General features: G+C 59.0%; 9 protein-coding genes across 9 annotated transcripts; 6 read left to right on the forward strand and 3 right to left on the reverse strand.

The window, feature by feature from the left end:
* Positions 1–557: 557 nt before the first annotated feature.
* Positions 558–2,791, forward strand: cyp71 (cytochrome P450 monooxygenase 71; the record flags this gene model as incomplete). Its single annotated transcript, XM_009551001.1, has 10 exons — positions 558–756; positions 828–936; positions 1,036–1,074; positions 1,097–1,285; positions 1,338–1,662; positions 1,717–1,839; positions 1,957–2,146; positions 2,216–2,297; positions 2,361–2,627; positions 2,713–2,791. The coding sequence occupies 10 exons, from the start codon at positions 558–560 to the stop codon at positions 2,789–2,791; spliced, it is 1,602 nt and encodes a 533-aa protein (XP_009549296.1).
* Positions 2,792–3,481: 690 nt separating this feature from the next.
* On the forward strand, positions 3,482–6,264 carry HETIRDRAFT_478327 (uncharacterized protein; the record flags this gene model as incomplete). Its single annotated transcript, XM_009551002.1, has 8 exons — positions 3,482–3,768; positions 3,860–4,015; positions 4,076–4,159; positions 4,223–4,785; positions 4,847–4,934; positions 5,010–5,134; positions 5,215–5,324; positions 5,397–6,264. The coding sequence occupies 8 exons, from the start codon at positions 3,482–3,484 to the stop codon at positions 5,496–5,498; spliced, it is 1,515 nt and encodes a 504-aa protein (XP_009549297.1). The 3' UTR covers positions 5,499–6,264.
* Positions 5,555–8,020, reverse strand: HETIRDRAFT_460028 (uncharacterized protein; the record flags this gene model as incomplete). Its single annotated transcript, XM_009551003.1, has 4 exons — positions 5,555–7,425; positions 7,479–7,707; positions 7,864–7,936; positions 8,003–8,020. The coding sequence occupies 4 exons, from the start codon at positions 8,018–8,020 to the stop codon at positions 5,826–5,828; spliced, it is 1,920 nt and encodes a 639-aa protein (XP_009549298.1). The 3' UTR covers positions 5,555–5,825.
* A 101-nt stretch (positions 8,021–8,121) lies between these two features.
* Positions 8,122–10,575, forward strand: HETIRDRAFT_104338 (uncharacterized protein; the record flags this gene model as incomplete). Its single annotated transcript, XM_009551004.1, has 19 exons — positions 8,122–8,177; positions 8,245–8,323; positions 8,391–8,404; positions 8,465–8,563; positions 8,622–8,631; positions 8,698–8,715; positions 8,766–8,791; positions 8,851–8,876; positions 8,941–8,975; positions 9,055–9,079; positions 9,156–9,167; positions 9,240–9,255; positions 9,325–9,371; positions 9,443–9,671; positions 9,739–9,839; positions 9,894–10,017; positions 10,126–10,240; positions 10,341–10,388; positions 10,498–10,575. The coding sequence occupies 19 exons, from the start codon at positions 8,122–8,124 to the stop codon at positions 10,573–10,575; spliced, it is 1,158 nt and encodes a 385-aa protein (XP_009549299.1).
* A 265-nt stretch (positions 10,576–10,840) lies between these two features.
* HETIRDRAFT_36067 (uncharacterized protein) lies at positions 10,841–15,326 on the reverse strand (the record flags this gene model as incomplete). Its single annotated transcript, XM_009550449.1, has 22 exons — positions 10,841–10,946; positions 10,997–11,005; positions 11,075–11,229; positions 11,329–11,532; positions 11,591–11,679; positions 11,740–11,809; positions 11,864–11,995; positions 12,106–12,209; positions 12,261–12,396; positions 12,449–12,520; positions 12,571–12,685; positions 12,744–13,268; positions 13,334–13,709; positions 13,774–14,098; positions 14,158–14,245; positions 14,303–14,403; positions 14,462–14,601; positions 14,653–14,747; positions 14,800–14,932; positions 14,986–15,048; positions 15,102–15,191; positions 15,251–15,326. 22 exons carry the CDS (start codon positions 15,324–15,326, stop codon positions 10,928–10,930), a joined length of 3,117 nt encoding a protein of 1,038 aa, XP_009548744.1. The 3' UTR covers positions 10,841–10,927.
* A 150-nt stretch (positions 15,327–15,476) lies between these two features.
* On the forward strand, positions 15,477–17,228 carry HETIRDRAFT_324143 (uncharacterized protein; the record flags this gene model as incomplete). The annotated part of the gene is made up of 3 exons (XM_009551005.1): positions 15,477–15,974; positions 16,048–16,371; positions 16,428–17,228. The coding sequence occupies 3 exons, from the start codon at positions 15,477–15,479 to the stop codon at positions 17,226–17,228; spliced, it is 1,623 nt and encodes a 540-aa protein (XP_009549300.1).
* Positions 17,229–17,323: 95 nt separating this feature from the next.
* HETIRDRAFT_323921 (uncharacterized protein) lies at positions 17,324–18,409 on the reverse strand (the record flags this gene model as incomplete). The annotated part of the gene is made up of 9 exons (XM_009551006.1): positions 17,324–17,474; positions 17,534–17,589; positions 17,639–17,679; positions 17,741–17,806; positions 17,861–17,924; positions 17,978–18,016; positions 18,086–18,218; positions 18,281–18,298; positions 18,354–18,409. The coding sequence occupies 9 exons, from the start codon at positions 18,407–18,409 to the stop codon at positions 17,324–17,326; spliced, it is 624 nt and encodes a 207-aa protein (XP_009549301.1).
* A 223-nt stretch (positions 18,410–18,632) lies between these two features.
* Positions 18,633–19,373, forward strand: HETIRDRAFT_441147 (uncharacterized protein). Its single transcript, XM_009551007.1, has 4 exons — positions 18,633–18,678; positions 18,743–18,843; positions 18,897–18,970; positions 19,039–19,373. Exons 1-4 carry the CDS (start codon positions 18,676–18,678, stop codon positions 19,167–19,169), a joined length of 309 nt encoding a protein of 102 aa, XP_009549302.1. The 5' UTR covers positions 18,633–18,675; the 3' UTR covers positions 19,170–19,373.
* A 512-nt stretch (positions 19,374–19,885) lies between these two features.
* HETIRDRAFT_14443 (uncharacterized protein) lies at positions 19,886–20,976 on the forward strand (the record flags this gene model as incomplete). Its single annotated transcript, XM_009550428.1, has 7 exons — positions 19,886–19,928; positions 19,983–20,070; positions 20,135–20,255; positions 20,316–20,423; positions 20,517–20,581; positions 20,657–20,813; positions 20,905–20,976. Coding segments are annotated over 7 exons (654 nt in total), but the record flags the coding sequence as incomplete, so codon positions are not given.
* Between the last annotated feature and the right edge of the window lie 488 nt (positions 20,977–21,464).

Here is a 21,464-nt window from a genome sequence, read left to right on the forward strand (position 1 = left end):
GTGGAAATGGTCTCGATGACCCTTTGCATCCCGCTTTACTGTTGCCTGCGGAGCCCCACACAACTCAGGGTCCTCTATAGCGCTCTTAGTAATAGCTAGGACTCTACGCGCAATCCATCCAAAGTTTATTTGGCTTCTCCACTGACTGTTCGACTCCGCATCGCGCTGCAATCGGACCCAGGTCCACAAGTTGCAACTCACAAAAAAATTTCAAGGCTCTGCATTCCACGAGAATGAGAAGTGAGTGAAGCTCTTTCCATGTGAGGTGTTCCCCGTCTGATCTGGAAGTCCCTTTGCCGTATCAGCATCTTCAGTCCGCCATTGTTCGTGATCTTGGTTATTCAAGGCAAGAGATGTCAGCTCTCGAGTATGGCGTGGCTATGCGTACTCAACAAAATCAGGAAATCAGTAGAGCTATTCATCGAGGAAGAAGGCAGCCGATGCCTTTTCTCCCCTTTTCCGGACCGGACTTACATTAGCACGTATCAGCCATAGCGTTAGTCGGCTATAAAGGAGGAGGCAGCGCATAGGAAGCTCCTCACTCTCAATTTGCAACCATGACATCGACGAGCCCTGATCACAGCATGCTCGTAGTTGTTGTAGGGCTCGTGGGGTTTCTAGCCCTCTTGTACTGGTGGACCAAACCGACTCACCCTTTTCCACCTGGCCCAAAGCGGCTCCCCATCATCGGGAACATGCTTGATCTCCCTAAGGACCATGCATGGTTCACATACCAACAGTGGTCGAAAGAGTACCGTAAGTATCTTCTTCGCGTAATCGTGGACTGACGGCCCGCTGACGGCCATAACACAATATTGCGGCCATAGGCTCAGATGTCATACACGTGGACACACTGGGAACACACCTAATCATCTTGAATTCTGCGAAAGCAGCAAGGGAACTCTTCGAGAAACGATCATCTCTGTATTCCGACAGGTTCGCAGATGATTATTATGCAAGTAACGTTCGTGGTTTTCTAAATATGCTCAACATTGAACCCTAGACCAGCATTTGTAGCCATGAAGCAGATGTAAGCTCCTTTTTCATTGTTCTGCATCATCGCTTACGTTGTATGTATGTGCGGCGACTTCGTAAGGCTCAAACTTGACTGGGCATTTGGGTTTGCTCCCTATGGTCAGGAACTGCGGCGTCATCGGAAAGTGCTCCATCGTTATTTCAGCCCCGCAGCGTCTGAACAGTACCACCAAATCGAGGCGAAAGCAACTCTTGAGCTCTTGCAGCGTCTTCTAGACACCCCGCAGGACTTTGTCGCACATCTAAGGCAGTACGTAGGCATGCCATATAATAACACATCTCACGTAGAACCCTCTCCGTAGCATGGCCGGGAGGACCATCCTTGAAATAGCGTATGGGATTGAAGCGCAACCTCGCAACGACCCGTACATCAATATTGTCGAGAAGGCCATTAAAGCCATGACAGTCGGCGCCACACAGAGGGCGCGTGTCTTCGACACATTCCCGATATGTACTGCCTCCTTTTATTTTTTTCTGCGGTCTTTTCTTGACATACACGGCACATATGCAGTGGCGCGCCTGCCTGAATATCTCCCTGGCATGTCCATCAAAAGAGAAGCGAAGAAATGGTCTTCCCAATGCGCACTAACTGTCGAGATGCCATTTCGTGCCGTCAAAGAAGCCATCGTAAGCCCCATGTTCTCCGTTGTAGTCTGTTATAAACTAATCCACATATTACAGGCCAGCGGCTCGGCCAAAGAGTCAGTCGCGTCGTCCCTACTTCAGAACGGTGGCGAGGATGGGTCCCCTTATGATGAAGATGTAGCGAAGAAAGCGATAGCATCCATGTACCTTGGTAAGTCTGTGTTTCATGACATTTCACACGCGCGCTTTGACGTTCACTGTTTTTGGTAGGAGGGGCGGGTACGGTATGCATGTCTATTACTTCGAAGAGTTGCGATCTGATGGTTCTACAATCAGACCCCCTCGACCATAAACACATTCATTCTACTCATGGTGCTCTACCCTGAAGTGCAGCAGAAGGCGCACGCAGAGATCGATGCCATCATCGGGCACGGTCGTTTGCCAAAGCATTCTGACGAGAGTTTGCTCCCGTATGTTGGTGCTGTGGTAAAGGAGGTCCTGCGATGGGCGCCCATCGCTCCTCTCGGTGAGCATCGCCATATATGTCTTCCACGTCCGAATGTCCGTCTTGTGAACCCCCACACCCACCACAAAGGTGTTCCGCACAGCGTGCTGTCCGATGACATTTACAAAGGCTACTTGATCCCCGCAGGCTCTGTGGTTCTTGGAAATTGCTGGTGCGATTCAAACTTTTCCCTTTCGTTTTCATCAGCTCATGCGTATCCCGATGACACACTCAGGGCCATCCTCCACGACGAAACTATGTTTCCTGACCCTGATGCTTTCAAGCCCGAGCGCTTCCTTGATACCGGCGGTGGTGCCACATCTGACTACCCTGATGCTGCGTTCGGTTTCGGACGGCGTGTCTGCCCCGGCCGCTTCATGGCGCACGCCGCAGTATGGCTTGCGATCGTCTCGATTCTCTCCACATTTGATATTTCCAAAGCTGTCGACGAAGATGGGAATGAAATCGTGCCAGCTGGCGAGTTTATCGACGGTCTCATCATGTGGGTACTTTGTCCTTTCTTCACCAGTGCCTCCTTGCGATCGAGACACCCCCGTACCCTTGATACTAAGCTATCTTTGGATTAGGTATCCGGCTCCGTTCAAGTGTAGGATCGAGCCTAGGTCTACTTCGGCGGTGTCGTTAATTCGGACGGCCTCGGCGTGAAGTTCATGCCACACAATGACGAGTCCTGGTCTGTGACCTATTTATCAAAGGCAAGATGTTGTGTTGGATCGATCGATACTATGTCATCATCGATTCAGTCTCTGTTGGCCATCTGTACCCTGAGTCAGGGACGGGGATGACACGTACTGGGATGAACAGCACAGATGGTCATTAGCCTGCTACTAGCGATAGCGTTGTAAGATGTGGTAGGCAACCTACCTCAGGTAGAAGGGGTCTGTCGTATGGGGTGATCGCTTCGTTGTCGTCGAATGCAATGAACCACGTTATGGCTGGGAGCATCCTGCTCCGCTTGCCGACCCTGCAGAGCTGAGCGTCAAACACCTACCGCGCGTTGCCTAGAGTGTGTGGTTGCGGAAGCGGCAGAGGGGCCCTCCTGAGCTTCGTTGGCTTCATGTCCAACCACTGGGTCAGACCTATCTGTGTTTTGTAGTGTGTCTATATTGGAATTGGCCTCTCGCAGGGCTGGTCAGAGAGCTGGGAGGTTGATCCTAACCTTGGAATGGGGTCTATCGGGTGCAATGGCATCAACGACCGCGACAAAGAGAGCTGAGCTGGCGAACAACGGCGGTGTCTCATGCCACTTGCGCTCTAATCGGGATAAACATTTGCGTGTGATCTAGGATCGCTCAAGCGCTCAAGCGCGGCCATCGCATCGTACCCGCGGCCATCATGTCTTCTTACAAGGCTCCACGTCCCACCCCCGTCGACCACTTCCGCACCGCCACCTCCGATCTGCAGGAGGAAACAGAGGAGATCATCCACTCGACCGGCCTGCGCAGCAGCGGGCCGCCGCTGCTGAGGAAGAACGAGCATCTGCATTTCCTGCTGCGCAATCTCCGCCAGGGCTTCCCCGCGCGCTACGTGCACTACGACGCGAGCCAGCCGTGGCTCCTGTTCTGGACGCTCCAGGGGTTCAGCGTGCTGCAGGTCGGGATGGACCCCGACACGAAACAGAGGTGCGTGCAGCTGCTTTCTCTCTTGCGTGCGTTTGTGTGCGCGCGCGCATTCGTGGGCGGGCAGCTGGAACTGGAACGCGCGTGTGTGCAGGGCGGTCGACACCATCATGGCGTGGCAGCACCCCGGGGGCGGGTTCGGCGGCGGTCCGGGGCAGGCGGCGCACCTGCTGCCCACCTACGCGTCCGTCTGCGCCCTCGCCATCGTCGGTCGCCCCGGGCCCGGCGGCGGCTGGGATCAGATCGACCGGTAGGTCCCCTCTTCCCTCTTGCCCCAGCTCTGTTGCTGAGCCCGGGCCCCCCTCCCAAGCGAAAAGATCTACAGCTGGTTCCTCTCCCTCAAGCAGCCAGACGGCTCCTTCCTCGTTAGCCACGACGGCGAGGTCGACACCAGGTGCGTGCGCGCGCCCGTCCCGCTACATCCTCGCCCCATCTCACCTTGGAACGCACGCCGCAGAGGCATATACTGCCTGCTCGTCGTCGCCTGTCTCCTGAACGTCCTCACCCCGGAGCTCGTCGCCGGCACCGCCGCCTTCATCGCGTCCTGCCAGACCTACGAGGGCGGCTTCGCGTCCGCCTCGCACCCGTACTTCCCCGCCGCGCCGCCCGCGCCGCCCGCGTCCGCGTCTGCGCCCGCGGCGTGCCTCCCGTCCCCGCGCCCGAACCTCGGCGAGGCGCACGGCGGCTACACGTCCTGCGCGCTCGCGGCGTGGGTCCTGCTGGAGCCCCTCCTGCCCGCGGCGCCGGCGGCGGAGCGCCCGCGCATCGACGAGAAGCGCCTCCTGCGGTGGCTCGTGGGCATGCAGGGCGGCGCGATGGAGCTCGGCGGGTTCAGGGGGCGCACGAACAAGCTCGTGGACGGGTGCTATTCGTGGTGGGTCGGCGGCGCGTTTGCGCTGCTCGAGGCGCTCGGCGTGTCGGGGTACGGGCACCCTGCCGGCGAGGCGCAGCAGCAGCAGCAGCAGCAGCAGCAGTCGCCGCACCAGGATGCGGGCGACGAGGCGTGGGACGACGTCGACGGTGCGTGCTTCGTGCCCCCTGTCCGGCGCTGTGCGGAGTCGACTCTCATCGCGTGCGGCAGATTCCATGTTCAACCGCAAGGCGCTGCAGGAGTACGTCCTGCTCGCGGGCCAACATCCCGCCGGCGGACTCCGCGACAAGCCCCCAAAGTACGTGTGCCGCCTCTCGGGGGGATCGAGAGACGTCCGCGAAGCAGGATCTCTGATCGGCCGCGCGCTCTCTAGGAACTCGGACGCGTACCACACGCTGTACTGCCTCGCCGGGCTCTCCGCCGCGCAGCACCGCGTCTTCCCCTCCGCGGCCCGCAAAGCGGAGCTCCATGACTCGTGGACGAGCACGAGCGCCGAAGGTCGGTCGCCCGAACCTGAAAGGCCGGGGCCGATCCGCCGCTTTCTACGTGTGCGATGCTCACGCGCGTTCGTCGTACAGGCGCCGGCACCCCCGAAGACGAGTTCCGCAGGGCCGTGTTTGCGGCGTGCCTCTGCTGGACGGAAGAGGAGGGGACGTCGAAGATCGTCGGGCTCGCGTCCAACAAAGTCGTACGTCCGCGTCTCGCGTCGCCCTGCTGCACGCGTTCCTGACCGACTGACGGGGCCGCGGGTCGTGTGCAGAACGCGACGCACCCGCTGTTCAATATGACCATCACGCACACCGAGGCCGTCATGGGCCACTTTTACAACCAGACGGTGCCGAAGCACGCGCCCAAGACGTGAACAAGGGCCGCGGGCGCGCGGAGGGTATTCGGCGGGACAGGGTCGGGCGTCGTCGTAGTGTTGCTTGCTTGCTGCTATCTTATTTCTCGCCGTGTAGAATCTCCGTGTGTGTAAATCTGCCACCGAGGTCGTCATGGAGCACGATACAATTCTCTGCCATTCTGTACTCCATGAAGGTACGCAAGTAGATCCTCCGGGCACGCCATAATCCAAGCCATCCAAGTGCCCACACAAGCCAGCCGCCGCCGCCGGTGGGCACCCCTCGCGATCCTCTATCTAAGTAGAGAGGGGGTATATATTGATATATATATATACGCGTGCGCGGCCCTACGCGGGGGCCATGATCGCCTGCGTCTTGACGTTCGCCTCGGTCAGCGCGCGCTCAAACGCGCGCAGATGCTCCTCGACGAGCTTCCTCCCGTCGACCCTCCTGACCGCCTTCACCGGCGTCCCCGGCACGCTCCCCGGCTCCCCCGCGTCCGCAAGGCCAGCCTCCCACCGCTCGATGCGCACGCGGCTCCGCTCCGCGCTGTCCCACTCCGTGCGCCACCCGCCGAGCTTGTTCTTCAGCGCGCGGATCTTGCGCCCCGCCTCGGTCGTCGCCGCGCCGTTCACCTGCGCGTGCTCCGAGATGACGGCGAGCGAGGCGACGAGCGAGGCCGTCGCCGTGCGCAGGTGCGCGAGCTGCGGGATCGTCTTGGCGGGCGTGGGCGGGCCGCTGAGAGGCGGTGGGGGCGGGAGCGGGCTGAAGGCGTCCTTGAGCAGCGGCGAGGCGGAGGGAGAGGCGGTGCCGCTGCCGCTGCCGTACGCGTCGCCGTCGCCGTCGGAGGAGCCGCCCGAGCCGCCCGAGCCGTCCGAGTCGCCGTCGCCGTCGTCGTCGTCGGCGTCGGCGGCGTCCTCGCGCATGTGCTGGTCCGGGTCGACTTCCCAGTCTCCAGAGGCGTTGATCGCCTCCTCCGCGAGCGTGTCGAGCGCGCGGGTGCTCTCCGCCGGTACGGGCGCGGAGGCGGAGGCGGAGGCGGTGGGCGGGCGGTCCATGAGGTCTTCGAGGTCCTCGAGGGCATCGAGCGCGGCGAGCGCATCGCCGCCGCCGACCTCGCCCGCGATCTTGCGGAACTCGCGCTCGCACTCGAGGAGCTCGCGGACCTGGCCCTCGCGGTCGCGCGCGGTCTCCTCGATCTTGCGGATGACGTCCGACGCGAGGCGCTCGAGCGCGGGCTGCTGCGAGCCCGCGGAGGTGGGAGTGTGGGCGGCGGGGGGCGCGGGGTCGGCGTCGAGCCGCCGGAGGTGGGAGAGGAACTTTTCGGTGGATTCGAGATCTTGGGAGAGGATGGCCATCGCGTCGTGCGAGGGGCGGCGGCGGTGGCGGGGGGCGCGCGCTGGGGAGGCAAAGGCGGGATCTGTGTCTGCGGCGGGGGAGTGCGCGGCGAAGGACGCGGGGGAGTGCGCGGCGGCGAGCTCGAACGACGGGGGGGCGTCGGGCTGTGGGGCGCCGGGCGCGGGGTCGGGTGCGGATGGAGATGCGGACGTGGACGTGGACATGGATGCGGATGCGGATGCGGATGCGGATGCGGACGTGGATGTGGGAGCGCCGGGGTCGATGCCCTCTGCGCCCTCGTCGTACTCGATGCCGAACTCCTCCGCGAGGATCTTTGAGCCAGCGCTGGGCTCGGGGAGGAGGGCGACGGCGAGCTCGTGTGCGAGGGAGTGGCGGGCGGAGGGGCCGTCGTCGTCGATTTGGCCGATGGACTGTGCGAGGGAGGCGGCTGCGCGGAGGGAGGTGGCGGACCTGTTGCGGCTGAGGGAGAGGCTCTGGCGCGAGGGGGAGCGGCGGGGGGCGGAGGAGGTGGAGGCGGAGAGGAATCGCGAGGACGGGCCTGTGTCTGCGCCGTCGTAGGAGGGCATCGCGGCGGACGCTGTGGACTCGCTGTGGTGGGTGGTGGCAGAGCGACGGGTGAGTCGGTCAGCACAGACGCGTACCGCAGCGTGGCAACAGGCCTCCTTTGGGAAGCCGCTGCACCGACACCGCGGACATGATCCCGTGCGGACCGCCTCTCAGCCTGCGTCGCGGCTCGCGCTCCCCGCACTGGATTCTCCAGGCGCATCCCATCGTACACATCGCCTGCTGCCACATACGCCAGCGCGACGTTCCCTCGCCATGTGCCGAGCTCCCGACCGCGCAGACGTTCCTCGTCGAGCGACAGGATCTCTGCGGCGCACTCGTAGTATACACATCAGGGAAGGCGCATGCGAGAGGCGCGCGGAGATACGCTGGTGGAGGATCCGCCTCGTGCATCCATTCACTCGCCGTTCCCGCAAAGGCGAAATTGTCGCCGCGAGCCGCTTCTCTCAACAGCGGACGCACCAAACCATCCTGAGCGCAGCCTGCTCTCCCGCACGAGACCCGCGGCGGCGACGGGGTTCCCTTCTACAGCCCACTAAACCACCGCGCCGTGCACCACCCCACGCTCTGAGCCCACCGCTGGCTGACACCCGGATTCGACCTCTCGTCCGATCCTCATGTCCCACCGTTGACAGCCCGTTCGTGGCCGTCGCACAAAGTCCCCGAGCCCGCTCCCCCTTATAATCCTCGCGCGGCCCTCCTCCATGGACCCGCGTAGCCATGGACGTTCGCTCGACCTTGGGTGCTATCTTCGTCGGCTGCCTCGCCTCTGTCGGGTTCGTTTTCGCGCTCGCCCCGTGGCTATGCTCGAGACTGTGCGTTGACCTTGACCGTTTGCCGCAGCCTCTCTTGCATCGCTATGGTCCAGTTCGTCATGTACCTCGGGACGTACCCCCAGGACAGCCAGCAGATCAAGATGATGGTCTGCAGCCCCCACGCCTCTCTTCCTCGCTCTTACGACTGACCGCGCGTCCGACGTCGCCACCCAGGTCGTCCTCGTCTGGTACGCAACCTTCCATCACAACGTAGCGTGATGGGGCTCCCGCTCATCGACGCCTCGCAGGATCCTAGACGCGATCCACACCTCGCTCGTGTGCACCGCGAGCTGGGACTACGTCGTCCTCAACTTTGGACGCCCGGACATCGCAGACTACATCCCCACGTTGGTGCTCGCGATCACTCTTTCACACTCCCGTGCTCACTAGGCGTCCGGTTCATAGCAGCGTCGCGGTGCGTAGAGTCGGGGACGGCAGATTTCTTTGTCGGCGTCGCGCTTACTACTTGTTCGCTTGAAAGTGCACGGTGGCTCTTACGGTACGTCGCGGTCCCGCGGACGCTGTTCTGTCTCTGACGCACGAAGCAAGGCGATCATCACATTCGTGGTCCACATGTGCGTCATCCCCGCACACGCCCCCTCCTCACCTGCACGTACTGACCCACGACTCTCAGCTTCTTCTCGTCGCGGGTATTCCGGCGTAAGTACGCGCCACTTTGCGTGATAGACCGCATCGCGCTTACCGACGACGGCCGCGCGCGCAGTCAGCAAAGGCAACTGGTACCTGACGTGTCCGCTGGTACGTGCCCCCGATGGCCGCCCCGATGGCCCGCGATTGACTTTGACTGCGACTCGTCGGCGGGGTTGGTTTTTTGAAGGTCTTGCTGGCGTTTATGCGCCTCGGTGCGTGGGTCCTTTTTTCGCGCGGGTTTGGACGTAGCGCTGAGATGGATGGATAAACGGCTTCGCGTGTGCTCAGCTGCCGCGTTCGGTGCGTTTCTCTCTCTCGCGCGCGCGCGTCTCCACTGCCACTAAAATCGCTGAGGACGTCTCGACATCGCAGTCAGCACCGTGAAAATGTGACGCCGTTTCCCCCACTTTGCCTCCCCCGCTCGCTCGGTCTGAAGCCTCTTTGCTTCCTTTCCTAGGGCCCACATCAAGAGCTTCGGAGGCTTCACGGTCCAAATCGGCGTGCGTACCTATGCGTGCCGTGCCGTGCCGTGTTGTGTGCTGACCGCGGTCCTGGTCGACGTCGCATGCACACAGTGGGTGCTGACCCTCGGCCTGTCGCTCTCCTCGGCCATCGACATCCTCATCGCGTCCTCCATGTGCCTCTACCTCCAGGTCAGCCGCACGGGCTTCAAAAGGCAGGTCTTTACGACGCGACTTTTCGATCCTTCGATCCACGCTTACGGTCGGGTCGTCTGGACGGCAGTATGGACCGCGTGATCAACACGATCATGATCTACACGCTCAACACCGGGGCGCTTACTTGGTGAGCACGGTGTCTCTGGTCCTGCTCCTGAGACGATAAACGATAGATGACGACTTGCGTGCTCTAGCGTCGCGGCCATCGCGTCTATGATCTGCGTGCGTCGCTCTCGCTCCCTTTTTTCCGCCTCGGCGCGCGCTGTGCCCCGCTCATGCATAGAGGGCTCCCGCAGTGGGTGACCATGCCCGGGAACCTCATCTGGTTCGGGCTGCACTTCGCCATCAGCAAACGTGCGTAACGTTTCCCCCCGCCCCCTCGCTCGCTCCCTCCATCCACGCACCGTCCCTCGCACCCGCGCTGACCCCCCCATCCCGCCCCGTCCAGTATACGCCAACTCTCTCCTCGCATCGTGCGTAAAACCCGCCCCGTCCCGCCCCGTCTCGCCCAGAGCTCCGACCCTGACTTTGCCTTTGCCCCTGCGCGCGCGCGCCCGTCGTTCGTGTTGTGTTTATACCAGGCTCAACAGCCGCCGCTCGATCAGCGAGAACCCGCAGCTGATGCCGGACTGCATCCACTCCACGCCCGGCGCGCTCACGAACTCGTTCAGCATGCACCGCCGCGGCTCGCGCATGGTCCGTATTCCATGTCCCCCCCCCCCCTCTCTCTCTCTCTCTCTCTTGCGCGCGCGCGCGCTCCTGGCCGCTGACTTTGGCCCCGACATGCACGCGTCAGACCACCAAGCCCGGCCTCGACGACGAGGACGCCGAGAAAACGACAAAGGTCCGTCGCGCTCCCGCTTCCGCCCCCCATCCCCCATCCCCCATCCCGCGTTGCGCGTTGCGCGTTGCGCGAGACCGCCCGGCCTGAGAACCCCCGCGTTTGTCCGCAGCTCGAGATCAACGTCGTCCGGACGGTCGAGTTCGACATCGACCGCGGCGAGCGCGCACAGACGCCCGGTCTGGCCTAGCCGGAGGCGCCGCCGCGCCGCGCCGTGCCGTGCCGGGTTCTGTGCGTTGCGCATGTCTCTGTGTGTCTTCGTCTTCTGTTCGTTTGTGTTTTCTGGTTCAGGGCGTCGCGATGGACAGAACTTATGCGCGTGCCCCGCGCGCGCGCGTCTTGTGATGGTGCCGGAGGGGCTCCGGTCTCGCGTCGGCTGTAGTAGCAGTACTCATGTAGCGCGCACTGCTGTCAATCACCCGGTCTCTTCGAGATTCGAGGTCCGCGTGGTTTTTAAGGACAATAAAGATATAATTCTAACGGTACTCTTACAACACATCTTTCAGCCCGCGTCGCGCGGTCGACTTGTCGACCGAGACACATCAGCCGCTGTAAGTGAACCTAGGGAGGGAGTTCATAAACGTCAAACACACAAAAGGCGAGTTCCGCACCAATTCGTCCTGCGAACAGAGACAGAGCCTCCGAATCAGCACGACGGCGCTCCGACGGGGTGCGAAAGCAGGACGTACCGCGCGTCCACCGCCTCCTTCCGCACGGCTCTCTTCGGGTCGTCCAGCGCGCGCGCCAGGTCTCGCAGCACTGCCGCTCTGTGCGGATGCAGCACGTCGTAGCGCACGACCTTGGGAAGGACGGCGAGATAACGCAGCGCGGCGATGCGCACCTTCTGCAAGGGGGGGCGGGGGGGCGGAGCGGGCAGGCGACGATGCCATCAGCGTCGTCCCCGGGTACATTCAGGCGCGTGGAGAGAAGCGGAGGCACGCACCGCGCTGGGCATGCTGGCCGCGAGCGTGTTCCGCAGCATCGTCGCCGTCAGGCTCGCCGCGTGCTCCGCGACGACGCTGCCCTCCTTCGCGTGCTTCGCGTCCGCGTCGACGTCCGCGTGCGCGGCGGCGAGCAGCGTGTCGATCACGTTGGCGCGGATGTCGGTGTCGGGGAGGTCCAGCCCGCGGAGCAGCAGCGGCATGAGCTGGGCGCGGGTCAGCTGGTGGGGTAAGTCGGGAGAGGGAGGCGGGGGCGCGGCTGACCGTGCGCATTTCGTGGGCGTAGGTTGATTTTGGGACGGACTTGATGAGCGAGGTGAGCGCGACGAGGTGGGCGGTTTGTTTTTGCGGATCTGGAACGTGGGCAACCGTGTACCCGTCGTCTGTCCTCGTCATGCAAGGGGGAGACTTACCGTCATGGGACTTGGCACCAGATATGATCCGGGGGAGGATGGCATTCGCGTATTTTTGTGCGTACAGGATCTACGACGCGTGGATCAGGCCTGCAGGAAAGACGGCCGTGGGAGACGTTCTCACCCTGATCACAGCATGGTTCTTCTTCGTGAGGACGGGATCTGCAGCCACGATCTGACCGACGGCTCTGGCGGCGTCCCAGCTGACCTCCTCGTCTTCGAACAGGCCAAAGAGGCGATCGACGAACGACATGACCTGAGGGTGATTGCGGACGAGGAGCCCCTTCGCGATCTACAGACGCGGCACAGATGTCAGACGCTGGAAAGGATGAAGTTTCTATGCGAGACAGGTGCATGTACCCAAACCCATGCACGGATGGCGAGACGTCGGGCGTCTGCTCCGCCGCTGTTTGTCAAGATCTCGGATGGCCAGAATAACTCGAGTTTGGAAGAGAGGAAGGGCGCGAGGTCTGCGTCGTCGATTAGCCATGCGATTGATCATATGAGACGGCCTGATTCACCGGCTTCTCGTTTGTTGACAACAGCGGCGATGATGTGCCAGGCGCTCTCCCTCGCTATCGAATTGTCAGAGTGATATATGCTCCATTGGATCAGCATATCCAAAAAGGCTCCTTGGTCTTCCACAGGGATATGTACCTAATGCCTCGACCCTTAGACGTGCATCCGCGATTAACGATGGTAAAATTACCTCTTTGTGCAGTGCAATGAGGGCTTGCGACAACAGAACGACCAGATTCTTTTGGAAAGGTGCGGCGCTGTTCTATATAAATGTTCATCTCTCAGAAGCCGAAGAGCAGATGGTCGACCTACATGAAAGGGGAGGAACTCGACGTCCGCAGGGATCTTCTGATACCCGTTCGCGATAGCCTTTACATCGCCCTTGAGATACCCACCGACCAACGCAGCAGTGAATGTTTCCTGTTTCCTTTGGACAAAGAACGATCAACGCTTTTGCTTGACCAAAGAACCCATGATGCACTCACTGCACCGACAGCGTCTGAACCACCAGGTTCACAATCCGCCCTGCCACGGTCACAAGCCGTGTGTCGGTCGCGACGAGTCCCTTCTGCGAAGACGATGCGGAGTAGATGAACAGGTTGAACAGGCGCGGAACCAACTGGTCGACATATTTCGGAACGTCCACGTCTCCCCGGTCGACCTTCTTCGAGAGCACGTTCGCGAGCGTCGTCAGGACGGCGTGGGCATAGGCGGCCGTTGGCTCAAAGTCAGCATCGACGTCGACAGACGGGTCAGGGCCGCCGGTGGGAGGTGCGCAGAGCAGGTCGAGCTTCGTGGAGAGACGGATGACCAGGGTCTCGAATAGCTCTGGCTGTACGCAGAGCTGGGTGAGTGAGGACAAGGTGGCCCACAGACGCGTGCGTGCTTGGCCGTCCGAGCGTGGAGGTGCGGTGTCAGTCAGTAAAGAAAATAGCAGCGGGAGCGTTGTCTGAGAAATATGGCTTGGCGCGAGAGTCGAGATGGTTGTGAGGAGGTTCAAGGCGGCATCGCTGAGAAAGAACTGACGTGTCAGCCAGCGTCGAACGGCAGAGGGAATCGGCTGAAGAGAAGATACCTGATGTCGGAGACGTCACCACGGTCGCTAACGAGTACATCGTTCACATTTTGCACGACGAAACCGATCTCTTCGTCTTCCAGAAGTGCAGGGGTGGTCACCATCGCCAGAAGGCCCTCTATCGCGGGCTGCGCAGATGATGGCGCTTTCAGGCCCACTGTGAGTGCACCTAGCACCTCGTCTTTGAACGGCGATAAAGGAACCTCCCCAGGCTCATCGGGAGTCGATGAACTTTTCACGGTGGAATCGCGGGCCGCAGATATAAGTGAAGACAAGAGGGAGAGCACGGGGCCGCGATTTGGGAGTTCATCTGGATTGTAGAAGAGCTTGATCAGATGTGGGACGGTCTGCGAGAGTGTGTATCTGGAGACAGAAGCTATGCAAAAAGTGCCGTTGATCAACTCGGTCACGAAGATGTGAGACGAGAAGGGCAGACGAACGAGTCGTGGACATGAACGCGCAAAGCACTTTGATTGCAGGCTTAGCCTGACTCTTCTCAGGCTCCCGTAGGATCTGTATACACTCCTCGCATGCTTCTTTCGCAAGGCCGGCGATGTCTTCGTCAGAGTCCTTGTTCTCGCTGTCGTCCGCATAAATCGTCTTGATCAGAACTTGCATCGTCTTGAGGGCTTCCTCTTCCGTGATAGGGTCCGTGGGTTGGAAGATCTCGAGCTTGAGAGAGCTCCAAAGCTTTCGCGCCGACGTACGTGCCTGGATAGAACCGTAAACGGGGATGCATATGGCCATGGTTTGGAGGGTGTCGCGCTAAGTTACCTCGAATGTCAGACCTCGAGAGATGCCGAAAGAAATATTGAAGGGCAAACCTTTGTGAGAGGGGTGCCAGCGTTCAGCTTCTCAAGAAATAATGGGATGCCAGGAGGCCCAAAAGCAGGAGTAGCACTGAGGCTCAAGCTGAAGGATCATGCATGAATTGCGTATTCTGCATTCTACAGTCTCGGTGTGACTGACTGGAGTGCCTTTTTGAGATCATCAGCGGTAATACCATATGGATCGTCGGGGGGAGGGCGGAATGTAATGGGGAAATAACAGAACGTGACGTTGAACATATCCTGCAAACGGTCTTGAGTTATGTCTACGCATTTGACTGATTGGGACTCCAAGGCGTACCTCAACGGTTTCCGTGATGTCAAATTCGATCAAGATAACTCGAGCGATCGCGAACGCGACTAGGAGATTTCGAGGATCCTTCTCCCCATCAGCCAGAACAGCATACCGTTTAATGAAACCCTTTCCCATACTCTTCAAAGCTGAGAAAAAGATCAGACACGAAGATTAGATGGCGGGTCACAGGGGCTGACCATCACGATGAAGCGCTATGAGTGAGTCGAATATGGAGAAAACAACATATCGTTGGACCTGGACGAGGGCTTGCATTTTCACATGGGCGAAAAGACTACGATCGAAACCTGAATTGTCAGGACGCTATCTTCAAATGAAACACTTACGCCTCGGCGATCTCGACTGCATCCTCAGATATGAAAGAGGGAAGGGGTGTCAGGTTCAGAATGCCTTTCAGAGCGGGTATGATAGTCTCAGTGTCCTCGAGCTTGGACTTGAAGAATCCGATGAGGACTTTAACTTTGGGAACGGTCACCTAGTCACTCAAAGAAAAGAGCATTCCGTAGACATACCGGCCTGGCGATTTATTTTCTCTCGTGGATAACGGCCAACAACAGATGCCAGAAAATCCACACCTTTCACCCTATTTCAGTGCGCGCGGGGGATGTACAATGAGCGAGTTCCGTACCCTTGTTCCGTAGGTCACCATCCTCGGAGGTCAAGTATTCCCCCAAGGCCTTCACTATATGGAGAAGCTGGATGTCGCCGGCAGCGATGCCTGTGGACAATCCGCTAGATCGAACGGTCGAGTCAGGTGTAAGCGACTCCTGCACGCACCTGAAGCAGTGTCGTCGATCTCATTTTCTCGTGGCGACGCGACCCAAGTCCTTATGAGCCTCTGTGCAGTCTCCATGAGCGTATCAGAGAGAAGGTGCGGGTGTGCTTCACGTCGAAGTGCTCGTCCAAGATCTAATCAAGCGATGCTGCTTACATACGCGACGGCTTCACCGACGAGGACCTGCAGGCCGTGCTCTGAGTCCAAGCTGTGCGCTTCATGAGCTGCATGCTTCACCGAGCCTGCGCACGACATCACCTCGCCCGTCACTTCCGCCTTCCCCATGCTCAGAACCTCGTTGCGCGATTCTTCACAAGCGCACCACCTCTCTCCTCCCGCAACCGCCCCGAGAAGCACAAACTCAAGGAGAAGGAGAAAATAAACTACAATCCCGACATATTCTTCGAGGAGCAGCCAGACCCCGAACATGCCAGCTATGCGCGCGTCACCGCGAACGATCTCGAGCGTGCCACGTCCCCGCCGACGCGAGTGAAAATGCTCGTCCGCGACTTCATCGAGGACTCGCTCTATAATCCCCACTACGGCTACTTCCCAAAACAAGCGACCATCCTCACGTCGACAGAACAAAATCCCATCGAGTTTAACACCATGCGGGACGAGGCGCAGTTTCAGGACGAAATTGCGAGGAGGTATGCAGCTTATGATGTTGATGAGCACGGAGGTCCTGGGAAGCAGATTTGGCACACACCTACAGAGCTCTTTAAGGTCATTTCTGTTGTGTCAACGCAAAGTGAAGGATCACGGAGAAAGCTAACTCTTCATGATTATTCACCAGTAGCCGTACTATGGCCAGGCCATTGCTCAATGCATCGTCTCGGAATATCTCCTCAAATACTTCCCTTACGAGGATCTCGTGGTATACGAGATCGGTGCTGGGAATGGGACGCTCGCTCTCGACATCCTGAACTATATTCGGGAACAGTATCCGGAAGTCTACGAGCGGACACGGTACAACATTGTCGAGATCAGTGGGCGGCTAGCAAAAGTGCAGGAAGAAACACTTTTGCCCGAGCACCCGTGTGTTAGCATAACAAACAAGAGCATCTTCCACTGGAATAAGCGGGAACCGTCGCCTTGCTTTTTCCTCGCGATGGAAGTTGTCGTGAGTACTCTCTGAAACCCCTCCGCACTGCAATCTCACCCCTCTGGTTCGTCAAGGACAACTTTGCACATGATATGATCCGCTACGACTACCGCACGCTCGAGCCATACCAAGCCCTCATCACTATTGACGACTCGGGCGACTTTGGGATCTACTACACACGGGTCACCGATCCCCTCATCTCATCCTTCCTCTCCCTCCGGCGCCGCCTCGGCCATCCTCCGCCCCTCCCCTCGCTCCTCAAATCCAACACCGTGCGCTCCATCTACACCAATCTCCCCTTTGCGCCGAACCTCTCCATGCCCGAATACATCCCCACGCGACTCCTCAGCCTCCTGCGCACCCTGCGCACACACTTCCCGCATCACCGCCTCCTCCTCTCCGACTTCAATGCGCTGCCGGACACGATCCCCGGCGTGAACGCACCCGTCGTGCAGACGCGGTACAAAAACACTACGATCCCGTGCAGCACGCTGTTCGTGCGCCAGGGGTACTTTGACATATTCTTCCCGACGCACTTCGAGCGCCTCCGGGACATGTACGAGCACGTCCTCGCGCAGCCGCTTAACCCCACCGACTCGGCGCCCGTGGTGGACACGCGGCTCTCGCCGCTCGCGACTAGCGCGTCCTCGCTCGCGTCCGGGTCAGGCTTCTTCTCGTCGTACCAGCCGCGGAACAGGCGGCCGCCAGTGGACGGCATGGCGAGCGCGAGTGGGTTACCGGTCGGGGAGCGCAAGTCGAGTGTGTTCACGCACGCGGAGTTCCTAGAGACGTACGCGGACTTGAGCAAAACGAGGCTGAGGAACGGGGAGAACCCGCTGCTGGATTTCTATAAGAATGTCAAGTTCTTGTTCTGAATATTCTATTTCTTAGGACCTCGCGCGCCCGTCTGTCTACCCCAGTCCGAGCGTGCCTTGCTGTGGTGTATATTTTATATTCGTTGCGCTGAAGATCAAGTCTTGACGATATAAAAATAATAGTGGAACGCTTCTCCTATCCGCTTTATCTCTAAGGTCGTACCCTCCCTTGTGAGGAACTGGCGACGGAAATGCGGTTGGCCAAATGTGAGGTATAAGAAAAGGCCCTTGTCCTTTCTAAGAACACTGCGAAGAGTGGTCGTAAGCGGCGACACGCCTAGTCAAAATGAAATTCCCTTTCTTACCGAAGAACTTCGTCGACCTCCTTCGTGCAGTCATCGATGACTTGTTGAGGAGGATCCTGTGGGGATATCAGCGTCGGACGCATGCTGGTCATTAATCGGCCGTACCCAAACGTCTCCTTTTGCTGTCATCATAGCATCCATGGTCCCTGGTGAGCGAACACTTTTCAACATGTACGCTACAATGTCAAATCTACACCGGAATCGCACCTTTGTCGATGGCAACGTCGAAGGACGCGTCGTCGAATTTCAAGTCTCGGATGTCCATCTCATGCCCTACGTGCGATCATTTAAATCCCGGCGCTAGCCTCAGGTTTGAGAAGAGCTTACATTCCATCCCTGGTCGCGTACTGCGATGCCTGCTCCGCATCTGCTCGATCACGACGTCGGAATACTGCGAAGGGCGGATGAGAACCACGCGAAAACAAGACAGAGACGCGCAGATACATCGATATTCACGATATTCTTGTACCCATCGTCATACATCTGCAAGGCCGATCCATATTACCGAGCTCAGTGCCGTGCAAAACACAAGTGGGTAGACCCGATACCGACGTCCTCAGACAGAGTGGAATTTCCGCATCCGAGCATCAAGATCCGGACGTTCTTGTCAGGGATCGCATCCCGTAAGAGGCCAGCGACATCCTCGTATCTCTTGAACCAATCAAACGAGGCATCTTCGGGTTCCCTTGGAGGCGTTTGTTGGGCCTCGGTCTCGAAATAAAGCCAAACGAGGTCGAGGCAGCTCACTGTGTGTAACGCTGATCCCTGGGGAAACAAAAAAATTGAGCATAAAAATTTCTGAGAGGCCATTCACGCTCACCAATATTCCTTCGTCCCGTACTCCTCGTTCTTCTGGGGTAACACGTCGGAAACCATGCTCACGAAGGTGCTCTTAGTTGAAGTATGAAGCAGTTTTGACGTAAGAATGAAAATAGGGTTGGATCTTTGAAATTCGCGCTGAGGCCGCGGCCCGGCGGTAAATGTCAGCGTTTCCACGTGGTTTCCCCAGACCCAGGGCTGCCGAGACTTGTCCCGCCTGTGTGAACACCGTCTATTTCTGCGCAGGAATACGTGTCCTTTTTCCCTTTACCTCCCACCACACCCTCAGACGATCCCCAAATCTACTCACCAAATATCAAGAGATGGTGGGTGCAATTTTGAGGGGTCAGTCGACAAGGGGGCTAATGATAATCGATCGGTGATGTTCAGTCTGCTTACCCCGCACTTGTGATGGGCACCCTATGCATCGTCGGTGGTGTCACTGGCTACGTCCGGACGCGTTCAATCCCGTCTATCGTAGCTGGTGTGGGGTGTGTAACATGCGAACACATGATCCGGACGACGTCTCTGACGTCCTGCTCAGTGTAGGCGTGTTGTACCTTTACAGCGGGGACAGCATCCGTAAACATACCGCGAACGGGCTCGAGACAGCGCTGGGTTCGTCATCTCTCCTATTCCTTCCTCCTTGAAGCAATCTGCGGGCTACAACTGACCCTTGAACGCAGGCGCCTCGGCCGTCCTTCTGCTCTCTTCACTCCCGCGCTTCGCCAAGGGCCCCGTCCCAGCGCTGCTGACAGTCACGTCAGCCGCCACAGGCGCCTACTACGGCAGGACGATATACAACCTGCGTTCTTAAATGACTCCGTAGAGTCTCAGTGCCGTGTGTGCGCGGACGATCGGAAATCCGCGTTGTATACCTTTACGTGCGGCTCTGATGCCATCCTGTGTTATGGCATGCGTGGTGTCATATGTATCGTGTATAGTATCATCGTTTCCCGGCTACCTCGTGGAACACGCCTTGCTTTTTGATTGCAATCTCACTACTCACAGTTAGCTTTCCCATTCGCTTCTGCGCAGCGTTCGAGTTGTGCCAACGTCTGAATGTGACGCTTCCCCACACGGTGGTGTTTCGGCGCAAGTTGCTTGATCGGTTGCCGGAGGCCGGTGAAGGTTGCCGGGATGCCGACCCGCAGGACCTCCGGAGGCTGGCCGCGGCGGAGGAGCGCCGAACACCGTAGTCACAGACCATCCGACGGACCTCTATACGGCAGCCGATGGCATTGCGTGACTCCATCGCAGGCTTGTGAGGTAAAAAATGTGGGCGAACACTGCTCTCGTCCGATCGCCACAATTTGCTTCTCGTCTTCTGTGATCACTCCCCTGACCCTCTTATAGCCCCGACTCACCCTATAGATGTCTCGCGCGATCTAATTCTGCGGGCTGCTTTGGTTTGACAGTCGTTCTCTCCGTTCTCGACCCCGCGCGGAGTTCCCTGCCGTTAGAAGACTCACAGGCGTCGAAGCTCAGAATACTTTACTAGAGATACTTGTCTAATTAACGCGTCGCTTCGACATGCCTACCAATCGCGTCGCGGAGAATGTCCTGGGCACGCTGGGTGTGTGCCCTTATGTCGCGTTGTCGAGATGCTCACTAACTTGCTCCGGTTTAGGCACAGTATGCTGGACTGCACAGCTCATTCCACAGCTGTGGAAGAGCTGGCGTACAAAGTCGACAGAGGGTCTGTCGCATTGGCTTGTGTCAGTGTTCAAAATAAAGTAATTATTATTTTTGACTCATGTCTATCCTCGTCTTCCCCCACAGCCTTATATGGTCCCTTTCGTCTATCCCCCTGGGAATATACGTCATCGTTCAAGACCTGAACATCCCGCTCATTCTCCAGCCCCAGCTCTTCGGCTTCTTCTCCCTATTGTCATGGGGCCAGGTTTGTCGACTACCACAAACCTCTGGAAATCCAAATTTTCACGATCTTTGAACTTGACAGTGCATGTATTATAATGGCGGCTACTCTGCACGCCGTTGCTACCTCATGATCCTCGGAATACTGATCATCAGCGCGAGCATGCAAGTCGGCTTCGTCTACGCCATCCGCGTACGCTCTCTCCTCCCCCCTGTTCTTTTTTCACAGCTCCTGACACGCTCGATGTTCCATATGACCCAGCCGGCATACCACAACGGCGCGGAGTCTGGCGAACGCGGCGTGCAGTTCTTTGGCGTCTTGAGCTCCATCATGATCGCCCTCGCCCTCATGTACGTCCCCGCCCGCGGTGGCCGCCGCTCTGCCTTGCCTTACGTTGCCTTACGTCGCTCACGCCGAGGACGCAGCCCACAGTACTACGAGATCCACAAGCACCGCGCCGTGATCGGCATCTCCGTCACCTTCATGTTCGTCGACCTCCTCGGCGGCGTCTTCTCCGACCTCTCGCTCGCCTTCAAGCCCAAATTCGACGTCATCGCGAGCGTCACGTATTCCGTCGTCATCGTGCGTGCCCGTGCCCCGTTCTCCGCCGCGCGCCTCGTCTGAACGTGCGTGGCTCCCCCGTGCAATCCGCGCGCGTCGCCCGTCTCCACAGCTCATGGACGGCCTCGTCCTCATCGCCGCCGCGATACTCAACCCCATCGCTCGCAGGCGCGCACGCGCCGCGGCGGCTGCGACCGGAGAATCTGCGTCTGTGCCGCCCCCGGACAATACCACGAGCATCACCTTGGCCGAGCGCGGCCTCGGCACGGGCAGGGCAGCGGCACTGGCGAGTGGGTCGGTCACCATCGTCAGTGCGGACCAAGTCTACCAAGAAGAAAAGAACACCGCGCGCGGCGATGTCCAGGACGTCGAGAAGGGGCACCCCGAGACGGCCGTGCAGTGAACACACACACGCACACACGCAAGTCGGACAGCTACGATCTTCTACTCACGAAGGATGGTGATTGCAATGAATGTATAGATGAACGCCCCAGCAATATCACGAGTCCATCACACCCCCTGTCCTCCACTGCACCGCACTGCTCGCAGAGTATACGTAGACACAAGCACAGCTTACTTTAAAACATGCATACGCACTTTACCAGCCACGATCCCAATTTACATCTCGTCTCGCAAGACTCCCGCAGTGCAGTCAAAGGATGGGAAAATTAA

Source organism: Heterobasidion irregulare (genome assembly GCF_000320585.1).
Source record: "Heterobasidion irregulare TC 32-1 unplaced genomic scaffold scaffold_08, whole genome shotgun sequence".
Classification (NCBI taxonomy): Eukaryota; Fungi; Basidiomycota; class Agaricomycetes; order Russulales; family Bondarzewiaceae; genus Heterobasidion; species Heterobasidion irregulare.